General features: G+C 45.4%; 1 protein-coding gene across 1 annotated transcript in view; it reads left to right on the top strand.

Moving 5' to 3' along the window:
* LOC148481549 (complement C3-like) overlaps positions 1–12,740 on the top strand; it is a 318,755-nt gene that overhangs the window by 86,031 nt on the left and 219,984 nt on the right. Inside the window, exons 10-11 of the mRNA XM_088453278.1 lie at positions 346–461; positions 8,192–8,332. Coding sequence (XP_088309404.1) covers positions 346–461; positions 8,192–8,332 — 257 coding nt within the window. The remainder of the gene's footprint in view (positions 1–345; positions 462–8,191; positions 8,333–12,740) is intronic.

Raw genomic sequence — 12,740 nt, 5'->3', positions numbered from 1 at the left:
TTCAGAAAAATTTTAAAAACAGACTTTTATTGGTACCGATAATCTATTTTAATGACACTTTTTCTTACCTATATCACACTTTAATTTCTTTCTTTTAAAATTTCACGGATTGTATCATTGATATACATATTTTAAAGACTAATAAAAGTTATATTTTAATTTTGTGCATCAATTACAGACAACTCTTTCCCTCTCTACCCATCATTGCTATTGGAGAACCCAATTGGTCTCTCCTCTGACCTGTCAGGGTCTCCCTTGGTAGCACAAAAAATAAAACATTAAAGTAAACATTTTGAATAAAATATATAAATCTATGTTCCTTCAATTGTGATTATTTAATTTCAGATGGGGACCATGTCCAGGTGCACAAGACCAACATCAAGATCGTCTCCTCACCTTACAATATTGTGTTCACTAGGACTCCAACTTATTTCAAACCCGGCATTCCTTTTAAATTAACAGTAAGGACTTCAAATAGTTTTAACTGGTGCATAAATGACACAAGTTATATGCTTTGCAGTTATCAGTGTATCAGTTATGTTTGCTATAAATTAATATAGCTCCTAACATTTATGATTTGAAGGACACATAGGTCACAACCTGCACCACTTTTGAAATCATCATTTCATTAATTTATCCACCCAACCACACTCCCGTGGTATGTTCATTTCTGTACAGGACTGCACAGCTGCAGGAGAACGGCCCTGGAATACCATAACTAATATGCTAATGCCTGCAGGAGGCGCTGAGGGAAAAAGACATCTCCAGCTGGCATCACAAATACAAGTGCTGCGCCCAAAGATGCAGAATCAGATCACCATCACAATCATCGATCGCAAAGTTTCCAACATCGGCCTTTTGAGTAATCTTAAACTTATTCAGTCTGGCTGCCTCCTGCTGATTGCAAGGCCAGGAAATCAGTGTCCTCTGATGCAAACCGTGGCCTCGGCACTGCCAGAAATTAGGGGCATGCAGGCCAACGACACCCCCTGCCCACCACCAAATGGCGGCAGCATGTCAATCATGCTGCGGCTTGGGGGCACTGTGTGCAATTACGCATGCGGAGGAACTCCACCATTGGAGATGTACGTAAACCATCAGGTTTATGTACATCTCTGTATCAGGCCCCCAGTTCAATACACTATCCTCCATAGAATTAGGTTGTATCCTATTTTTCTGCTGTTCTACCCTGTTTCTGGTTCAAAACCCGAATGGGTCTCATCGGCCTATCCTCAACCTAAAATCTCTGAACAAGTTACTCAGGGTGCCCAGGTTCAGGATGGAAACTTTACGATCCATCATACTGGCTATGGAACCTCGGTATTACATAGTGTCCCTGGACATTCAGGATGCATACCTCCATGTCCCCATAGTGCCTTCTCACCAGTGTTATCTGTGGTTTGCTATTCTGCAATGACACTTCCAATTTCGGGTGCTGCCCTTTGGCCTATCCACAGCTCCAAGGGTCTTTACCAAAATTATGTCTGTCATGGCAGCCCATCTACAGAGTCAGTGTATACGACTCCTGCCGTACCTGGACGATCTCCTTTTGCTGGCGGGTTCTCCAGAGGTACTTCAGCAACACCTGCACTTGACGATCACTTGTCTACAAGCGCACGGGTGGTTGATCAATTGGAAAAGGTCCTGCCAAATTCCCTCACAGACGATGGTTCACTTGGGAGTTTTCCAGGATTCTCATTAGCAAAGAATCTTTCTAACTCCAGAGAAGATCTCCTCCCTACAATGGCGAGTGCGCAGTTGCCTCCACAGTCGCTGGGTGTCAGTATACTTGGTGATGCAGGTTCTAGGATCCATGGTGTCAACATTTGACATGGTGGAATATGCTCAGTTCCATTCAAGATCCCTGCAGGGGCTGATCCTCTCCAGGTGTAACGGATTACCCCACCGGATAAGAACTCAGATGCTGGTGCTTTCTCCAGAGGTGCACCTGTCTCTGTCTTGGTGGCTATAAACAGCTTGTCTCACCAAGGGTTGTCCCTTTTGGATCCCGGACTGGGTACTCCTAACAATGGACACCGCGCAGTGACCGGTCTTCACTCCTTTCAGGGCCATTGGACAGCAGCAGAAGCAATCTTTCCAATCAACATATTTGAACTTTGGCCTGTTAACAGAGCCCTCATGATGCAAGACACATTCTTTATGGAAAACCCGTGCAGGTACGGTCCGACAACGCCACCACAGTACCTTACATCAACCAACAAGGAGGCACTCGAAGTCGGGCAGCAATGTCAGAAGTGTCCCGCATTCTGACATGGGCAGAGTGTCACCTCCCGGCCATTTTGTCAGTGTTCATTCCGGGAGTTCTCAATTGGGAAGCGAACTTCCTCAGCCATCACGACGTGCATCCAGGGGAATGGTCTCTTCACCAAGAGGTGTTTCAACTCCTAGTGGACAAATGGGGCCTCCCAGAGGTGGACCTCATGGCATCCTGTTGCAATCACAAGTTGCCAGTGTATGGGTCCAGGACAAGAGATGCCAAAGCAAGCTTGGTGGACACTCTGTCAGTATGGTGGACCTTCCAGTTTGCGTACCTATTTCCTCCAGTATCACTGCTTCCTTGGGTTATTCGTAAGTTCAAGCAAGATGGAGGCACGTTCCTTCTGGTGGCTTCAGCTTGGCCCAGGCATCATTGGTACTCAGATCTACAGAGTATCTCCATCGACACTCCATTCCTATTGCCTCAACGTCCAGACTTGTTGCCTCAAGGTCCTTGCCTTTACCCAGACCTGGAGCATTTGATAGCATTGCTCTTGAGACATCCCTCCTAAGGTCTAAAGGATTCTCTGGCTCTGTCATCAACATGATGCTTAGAGCTCATAAACCAGCTTTGGCCAGGATATACAACAGAGTATGGCATAAATATCTCCAGTGGTGTCACTCAAGGGAGTATGACCCTCAGGTGTTTTGAATTTCCAGAATACTGGCATTCCTTCAATCTGGGTTGGACCTCGGCCTACGACTGGCCTCGTTGAATGTACTCTGCGCTGTCAGTGTGGTTCCATCGAAGGATAGCTCCACTTCCGGATGTCCACACCTTTCTTTGGATTCAACCTCCCTTTGTTCCCCCAGTGGCTCCTTGGGTTTTGGCGGTTGTTCTTCGGGCCCTCCAGGGTCCTCCATTTGAACCACTAGATTTGGTGGATCTCAAGTGGTTAACAGCTAAGACTCATTCTCCTGGCTATTGCTTCTGCCAGGAGGGTGTCAGAATTGGGTGCGCTTTCCTGTCATCCTCCTTTTCTGATATTTCACCTGGACAGGGCAGTGCTTAACACTCACCCTAAGTTTCTTCCTAAAGTGGTTTCTAAATTCCATATTAACCAGGAAATTATTGTACCGACCTTTCAGTCACCTGACCTCTTAGCAGGTGAGCCATCATTGGAGGCCTCTCCGGTTTTATGTAGACCGGACCAGTTCCCTTTGTAAATCAGACTCCTTATTTGTGCTCTTTGGATTTTACAAGAAAGGATGGCCAGCCAATAAACAAACATTGGCCAGATGGCTTCGTATGACTATCTCAGAGGCCTACACACAGGCAGGCTTGCCTGTTCCACCTTCTGTTACTGCTCATTCTACTCGGTCTGTGGGCCCCTCGTGGGCAGCTCGCCGTGGTGCCTCGGCTGTTCAGCTTTATAAGGCCGCCACGTGGTCTTCCATTCAGACCTTTCTAAGGTTCTACGCATTTGATACCTTTGCCTCTCAGGATGCTTCCTTTGGGTGCAGGAGCATCCCCACCCTTAAAAGGACTGCTTTGGGACATCCCCCTGTGGAGCCTATGGACCCTGACAAAGAAAATTAGAGTTATGGTAAGAATTTACCTTGGTTAACTCTTTTTCTTTGAAGTCCATAGGGTCCACAGGGCATCTGCCCTGATGCACCTGGCTTCATATGGGCTATGTGGCTGGTCACCGGTTTCCCGTCTCCTCTGTGAGAGTGATTCTTGAGTGTTCTAGTCTTCTTTCACCCTTTTTCCTCCTCCAACCTTTGGCTACTTACAAACTGAGGTATATAGGGAGTATAGGGAGGATGGACCAGTGCATCCTGGGAGCAAAGCTTTAACTGCGTGGTGCCCGGGATCCAAATCCAACCTACACCCCAAGGTCTCCCTGTGGGGCCTATGGACTTCGAAGAAAGAGAGTTAACCAAGGTAAGTTCTTACCATAACTCTCATTTTTCACATACCCTTGTAGAAATTAAGGATTGGGGCCATTCATCATATCACTGATATCTACTGCTTATCTTTCAGCCCCAATCTACCTCACAGTCCCCATATGGGGAACTAAATTCATCAAGCTCCGATAATAAATTTTCAGAGTTGGACTGCAGAGGCATTCACCATCTCAGATGGCATTTGCTTCCGCACCCCCTATGGGAAGGAGTCCCGGGCTGCAAAGTCCCTGTCCAGCTTCTTCTGTGGGATTCCCGTGCTTTCTGTGTCTGCATGAAGCCCAGTTCATGCAAGCATACTAGCACTGCCGAGTCAGACTCAAAAAGGAGCAGTGAAGGGGATCAAGGACACAGCTGATTTTCGGATCAGCTGTCTCTGCACCGGAGCAATGTTGAATTGCTCTGTTGAACTTAATGCAGCGAGTTGGATTCTTAATTATCGCATATGCATATGAGCCCACATACAATAAAGAATGTTTAGCATTATATTTGCAGGCCCAAACTGCTTTAACTTTGGCCTACCATAAGTTAAAATATTCTCTTTCCCATATTACTAAGGAAGCTTGTTGTAAATCTAAAGTCCATTTTCATGGTATTTTTTGGGGGATGGGTTGTATCTTCCTCAAATATCCAGTCTGCCAAGCCTACTGTTCCTATTGTTAAGGCAGAAGTCAATGCTGTGGTTACACATTTGAAGCCAATAAAAGCTCCTGGGCTGGATGGCATTTTAGGAGAGTTTTACACCACTCTAGCTTTCAGGATAGGTGATACCTTGCAGGTGGCGTTCTCTAGTTTTATTAAAGACTGTTATTAAAAAGTTATCCAAACTTGGTAGAGATCCTGATGATCCGTGTTCATATAGACCAATATCTCTGCTTGATGTGGATTATAATGTTCAAAGTAAAATCCTCGCAGAGAGATTGAAGTTTAAACCAGTGGTTCTCAAACTTTTTTTTGACACACTGAAGAGTGACATCCACTTATGTGACACAAATTTTTAAAGATATAAAAATAAATGAACCATACTGTACCCAAGTCACACACTATAAACAGTTCTTTAAATCTCAAACACCCCCCACCCCATTCTCTTTAACAGTGGCGTAACCAGAGGGGTGCATGTGGGGCACCTTGCCTTGGATGCCCTGGCAGAGGGGGTGCCAGCGGTGCTCCCTCTGCCTAGACCAGAGCTGAGATCAAGTGTTGATCCCAGTGCTGGAAATCCTGCAGTTCGGTGAGACCGGACTGTTCCGAGCAGCGGGTGATATTTGGCGCCGGCTGCAAGCTATGTGCAGCTGGTGGACCGGCAGCCATTTGAATTTGGCGCTGGTCCTCAGCCAATTATGGCTTGCGGACCAGCAGCCAATAGAAAGAGGCCGCGGCTCATGGAAGAGAGGTCAGTTTGGCGACGGTGAATGAAGAGCTCCAGCAGCCCTGGAAGATACCAGAAGATGTCGGGTTCAAGATAGAAGAGCCCCGTGGGCATTGCCTCTGGCCAGGATGGGCCAGCAGCAGAAGTCTGTGGCTGAGGACAGGTAGGCTACAATAAATCTACTGCCTAGACCACCAGGGTGTCGGGCACTAGGCCCGTATGGTAATTAGGGGAAAGTTCTGTTTTGCCCTGGGTGCCAAAAACCACTAGTTATGCCACTGCTCTTTAACAATTGTAGCTTACTTACATTGGGGGTAAATTTACTAAGAATCGAGTTTGGTCGAGAGTAATCTGCAGGTTCACCTGAGCACGCACAAGTTTTCTCAGACCAAACTCGCAAATTTACCAAGATTCAAATTTGGCTAAATCGTGTTTTCCAATGGTGACAGCAAATGAGTTTTGGTGTGCAAGTTTTGTCCCAAACACGTGAGACACGAGCATGGAAGTGTGTTTTAAAATCCTGCATGAGAGTGTATGCATCATCCTAGAAACGTCACAAAGAGCCTGACCTTTGAAGGTTTTGTTGGTTGGGGTTTGCAGAGGGACAATGTGGCGTGTGTTTAGTGGTGTAGGAGAGTTTATGGCTGGTGAAATCAATTGTTGCTTGGTGTGTGGAAGTTGTTTTGTGCTTGTTTGTTGTCTTGTTATTTATCGGTCTAATTTTTCTGTCTTTATTATGTTTTTTTCTTTTGTCCTGTCAGTGTTTTTTTGTGTGTGTTGGTAGAAGGAGAGGAAGACTTTTATAGGGAGGGGGACAGGAATATGTTCAGGGCAGAGGAGAGGCAGGGAGAGAGTGAGGTGCAGGAGGTTGCTGCTCTAGAGACAATATTGATCAGTACAGGCAGCAGTGATGAGGCACCCAGACAGAGGGGCAAGACTAAGACGGGGCACAATATGAAATTCTCTGTGGAAGAGAACATTGTCCTTGTGCAGGAGGTCATGAAATCCCACAACCTGCATGTTTGTCAAATGGACATGATGACTATTGAAGTATACATGTGCTCTGGCCCTAGGTGATCTCAGCTTAATGTGTGCGCAGTCAATAGTATCCAGGACATTAGGCATACCCACAATGCTATAAACAGTGACCCTGACTGCATACCACTGTGTCTTCTGGCTAGGGAAACAGATGCAGTGGTTCGAAATGCCACCATTACCTGAGATAGGTACCATGAGAATGTTGACTGGGATATCCCGAGAACTCTACCGGTCACAGACTGAAAATTACCAGTAGCCAGAAAGTGCAACACAGCCAGAAGCTTATGCAGTTCTGAGACACAGTGGGAACGTGCCTTGTCTAGGTCCAGTTAGACTTGGTCATACTGATGGAATATGTTGTTACGGTGAAAATGTGCTATGGTAAAACAAATGCTACATGTAAATTAATGTGTATTATTCTGGTGACATAAAGTAATGTTCAAATGGTAAACATTTTCACTAAAGCTTACCTGTAGAAGAATACTTTATACCGGTTCAAAGAAAAAGAGTTCATGAAAAAAAAGTAAAACTTTTTTTTTAACATGTGTGTTGATTATTATAGATAGTGTATATTGTATTTATATTGAATTGTAGTACATGAGCTGTATATCACTCTTCACAATAAGGGGTCTATTCATTACCACTTAGTTTCTATAAAAGCAGGTGAAAATTAACATTTTCACCTGCTTCTGTAGAAATTAAGTTTTGAGGCTATTCATCATTTAGGTAACACAGGAGATTTGGCCTACTGTCTCCATACACTAGTATGGGGACCTAAATTCATCAAGCTCCAGAAATATAATATTTTTGGAGCTTGACTGTGGGAGAATTCGCCTACTTCAGATGGCGTTTGCTCTCGTAACCTGCTCCTTCCCTATGGGAAGGAGTCCCGGGTTGTGAAGAGGGAAGAGGGATTCTTTTGGATCCCTCCGCCCATGTCCAGCTCCTTCTACCAGACGCCGGTGCTTTTGTGCGCCTGTGTGAACTCTAGTTCACGCAGGTGCACTAGCACTGCCAAGTCAGACTCAAAAGGAGAAGTGAAAATGTTCTGTTAGACAGCTGATTTTCCGATCAGCTGTCTCCATGACGGAGCAATGATGAATTGCTCTGGCACTCGCCTTGAGTAAGAATGTTAATTATCAGGGTCCGCCTGGACCCTGATAATTAAAATAGCGAATAGACCCATAAGTAGTAATTAGGGTTTCCCCAAACCAGCCCTAGTTGTGCCTCAACAGAAGTGTAGCTTGGGTGGAGGCATTAGCCATAGTTGTACCTTAACAAGATATTTTTTTAAAATTTGGGGTGGAATATATCAGGCCTTGGAGGGAGATAAATTGGAGTAGAGGCCCAAAGCCACCAGTCAGCTCCTAACTGTAATTTCAAAGATTGTGCTAGATAAATGACAGAAACTGATTGATTGATTAATTTGGGCAACTTCTCCACTCGATCTCATTAATGGCTTGATACAGTCCATCTCCCCCATTGCTTCTAAAACCCCTTCCTGTCACTGAGTGGACTGAAGTTATCCATTAACAGATCTGATAGTATTAAATCTGTACATTTTTTGCAAACTAAATATATCTTAATTTTATCTGAAAGGTTTCTGTTACAAATCCTGACATGACTCCTGCAGCAAGAGTTCCAGTAAAGTGTCAAAGCATGCAAGGCCGCACGTCAGAAGATGGGCTGGCAGATCTAATCATCAATACAGAGGGTAGTCAGAGAGAGCTAATATTAACAGTAAGTTTTACTAGTCTTGGCTATAGAATTAACGTATAAGGCATTAACTACAGTAGCACTTCACAAGTTTCACATGAGTCATAATAATTTTCTGACCCTTAACTCCCTTACCTCAGAGAAAACATAACACTGTCTAAAAAGGCACTCTTGTATTTGTAAATGTCACTTCTATGCCAAACCTCCTACTATCCATTCAATAAAGTAATTTAGTTATTTCATCATGGAAGTGAATATAGTCACTGCATTTATTATATGCATCAGTCTTTTGTATGATAAACTTTGTATTACATTGCTATCAGTGCACCTACAAATGCACATCTCCACTGAAATGCAACATGGAAGTGTAAAACTTGTCCCCCATTCATAGTACAGGGTGATACCTAGAGACCACCTTCTCTGAGTTGGTATAAAATTGAAGTGCTTGTGGCCAATGGAAATGGTCGTTAGCGCTAGCACATGGGGAGGTATGCATATGCCCCCAATTAGCATTTTTCACCCTGTCATCTATTTCAATAATCTCACTTGAGAAAACAACATGTTGCTTTTTATGGCTCCACAAAATGAGGAGCACCAGGGCGCCCACTCCATACATTTGAGCACCCCTCTACTCTGCAGTACCTGTGAAAATGTCTGCTAATGTGCAAGTGTATTATTGAACATCGCTAAATAAACGGTTATGTCTAGACTGTACAGGGCTGATGGCCCTGTGACGTCACACACGTGACTCGGCCTGAAAGGGGGAGGGGCGGGGATGGTAACGGGGGACCAAAACTGGCCCCTCGCAGGCTCGCTGCGCTCGCCACGCTTCGGGCACGGTGGCTCGCTGCGCTCGCCACAGATATTTATTCCCCCTCTATGCCCTAGTGGATGGTAACGCAGGAGCGGTCCAGCCTCCTGCAGCGATCACGTGGTGTCTACGTCACAAAGGTCCTTTCTCCAACTTGGAAATAGCAGCACCCTAAATAAACCTGCTCTTAATGGATACCTAGATGCACTGTTCAGTGGACGATTAGCAGTTAATTTAATGACTTCCTGTATGTTGAATGTATAAACTTTGTATACACACTTTTTTATCATTGGTTTTTGCATTATGAGCAAAGTTGTTTATAAATGGCAAAAGAAAAAAGTACTAAATACTTACACTCAGTTAAAATGCATTTGCAAACGGTTAGAATGAGCATAATTAATACGCTGGGGGGCTGATGTACAGTCAGACATATTTTGCATCAAATATGCACCTGTAAAATGCATACATGCATATTTGTCCTGGCTGCAGTCTGCATAAGCTCCATTTTAAACACTCCCTTGATGTACTCTGTCTGTGCTTACCTGCTCCCTATTTTGCCCATATCTTTTTTCTAAGCATAAGTAGTCTTAAGTAGGCAGCATGGATAGTGTAATAGCATTACTTACTGCCTCACAACACTGAGGTTTTGAGTTTGATTTTCACCACAGCCAAAGAACACCTGTGTGGAATTTGTATATTCTCCCTGTGCTTGTGCGAGTCTTCCCCTGGTACTCCAGTTACCTTCCACAATCCAAAAATATACTGGTAACTTGATTGGCTCCTGACAAAAACGAACCCTAGTATGTATATGGTAGGGAACATAGATTTTAAGCTCCACTTAGTCAGGGACTGATGTAAATGGTCAGATATTCTCTGTAAAGCACTACTTAATATGTGTAACTGGTAATAAATAAATAAGGGCCCTATTTATCAATGATACATAACCTCTTCAGCACTCGCTAAAGGGGTTATGTCATCCTTATAGCTCTCTCCATCTTTAGTTGTCGAGAGCGACACAATCCCCATTGTCGGCAATGGGGACCCGGCAGCAGTCTCTTTGACGTCAGCAAAGCCTTCCAGGCACTAGTGGGGCCCGTTGGGTGAAACAGTCATGCTCATTCACAGACTGACTGTCAAGCATGTGCATGGCATAGAAGCCCATAGCTGTCAGTGATAGGCTGCCAGCAGCTGAGCGGAGGACACCAACGGGGACGTTGCTGGACCTCGCTGGAGAAGAGTAATGATGAATACAAGTGGCATATTTGTTTGTATCATTGTTACACTAAATGAAATATGCCATTGGTGTTTAGGTTTGTTGTTAAATGGGCCCTTTATCAATGAGTTTTATCATATGCAAAAAGTTTTAAAACTTGCTGCGTATGATAAGTGGTGCTCAACAATCAGCTACCAAATGTCATTTTTCAAACAGATGACAGCTAGGAGCGGATTGGCTGGAGCACCATTTTAATACACAACAAGTTTTAAAACATGTTGCATATGATAGGGGCTCATTTATCAATGAGCCCTTATGTGTGATATGGACCAAGTCTGCATATAGGTAGAAGCGTAAGACATGCATTTTCTGTAAAAAAGACATCTAACTGTTCAGTCCATAATTGCCTGAATATCTACCTAGTGTCCTGGAATATCCAGGAGACTCATGGAAAATGTGGGTGATCCAGGGGTTTGATTATAGCATTCGTGTTAGATTGCGTTACTGTGGCCCCACCCTAAAGCAGCTATTTGTGGCTTTGCATAGTGGGGGTGGGACCCTAATGACGCAATCATGTCTTCAACTCCCACCGATGCATGCTTCTACTTTCATGAAGTCTACCACTGAGGAATTATGCTACCAGTGTGGGCTTTCGTTAGGGGGCCCAATTACCATGAGTTAATGCTGCAAGAGTTTCCTTTTGTAAGTTTCAGTGGTAACACATTTTGTACTGCTGTGGTACAAACCATTAGTTACTTCTGAAATTAGTTGACTAGTTGATGTGCATAAATATACGCCTTTGTGTTATGTATGTAAGTTTGGAAGGGTTCCTGTAATTGTGTTTATCTTACAATGTCCTCACATTTTGGAAAATGTGTCCGCTCATCCTCTAGATGTAGATGTAGGTGTATTTATTTATTAGCAATCAATCATTCACAAGTTTTGGGAAAGTTTCAATTGTTTTTCTAGGAAGTTTGTCACTGGTGCCGACACTTGAGACTCCTGGAAGGAGTCAGGCCTACTGGGCACTATAAACTGAGGTGGTTTTAGGATTGACCTTTTCATGGAATCTCAGTAACACGGAATAAAAGTAGATAGAATTTATTCACAGGCAAAATATATAGCAACGTTTCACATAAAGTCTCAACAACACAGAAGTTCAGATATGCAGTAGTCACAGGGCCGGTTCTATGGTTACGCATGGTACGCGACCGCGTAAGGCGCCACGTAGTGAAGGGCGCCACGACCATGCAGATTTCAGTGGCTTACAGTGGTGCAGACTGTGTCTCTGTGACACAGTCTGCACCGCGCGTGTAGCGCTGACCGGACGGAGTTCGGTCAGCGCTACACAGTGCCAAACACACAGCCGCCGGAGCTGGCAACTGTGTGTTTGTTTCAGCAGCTGATGAGAGTCTGTCAGACTCTCATCGGCTGCTGTAGCTCCCACTGCGGGAGCCATGTTCCGGCTCCCGCAGTGGGTAATGGGAGAGACGTCGTCATGACGACGTCTCTCCCATAATGCAAAGCGGCCCTGGAGAATGGTCGGGAGTAGCGGATATCGGCGGCGGGAGCAGGAGCGGGGGGTTCAGGTAAGTGTTTTTTTTGTTTTTTGTTTTTTATAACGTGTGTCTCTACTGGGGGGGGGCTACAAGGGGGGATTACTACTGGGGGCACTAGAAGGGGGGATTACTACTGGGGGAACTTGAAGGGGGATTACAGGGGGCACTAGAAGGGAGGATTACTACTGGGGCACTTGAAGGGGGGATTACTACTGGGGGTACTTGAAGGGGGGATTACTACTGGGGGAACTTGAAGGGGGATTACAGGGGGCACTAGAAGGGAGGATTACTACTGGGGGCACTTGAAGGGGGATTACAGGGGGCACTAGAAGGGAGGATTACTACTGGGGCACTTGAAGGGGGGATTACTACTGGGGGTACTTGAAGGGGGGATTACTACTGGGGGAACTTGAAGGGGGATTACAGGGGGCACTAGAAGGGAGGATTACTACTGGGGCACTTGAAGGGGGGATTACTACTGGGGGCACTAGAAGGGGGGATTACTACTGGGGGCACTTGAAGGGGGGATTACTATTGGGGGCACTACTACTGGGGGCACTTGAAGGGGGGCTACTACTGGGGGCACTTGAAGGGAGGATTACTACTGGGGGGGACTACTACTGGGGGCACTACATGGGGGGGAGCCTCCACTGGGGGCACAACAATGGGGGGACTACAACAAGGGGGGACTACTAGGGGCACTACAAGAGGGGGGACTACTACTGGGGGCACTGTATAAGCTTACTGATGGGGGCACAAGGGGCACTGCACAAGGGGGACCACTACCGCGGGCACTGCATAGGGGGGGTGCCAAAAAACCTACTCGCTTACCAAAAAATTTGGGCTAGG

The sequence above is a fragment of the Taudactylus pleione genome, unplaced genomic scaffold (genome assembly GCF_031769625.1).
Source record: "Taudactylus pleione unplaced genomic scaffold, aTauple2 ptg000574l, whole genome shotgun sequence".
In the NCBI taxonomy this organism is placed as follows: Eukaryota; Metazoa; Chordata; class Amphibia; order Anura; family Myobatrachidae; genus Taudactylus; species Taudactylus pleione.
The sequence above is the reverse complement of the archived record's forward strand: the minus strand, read 5'-3'. Positions and strand labels throughout refer to the sequence as shown.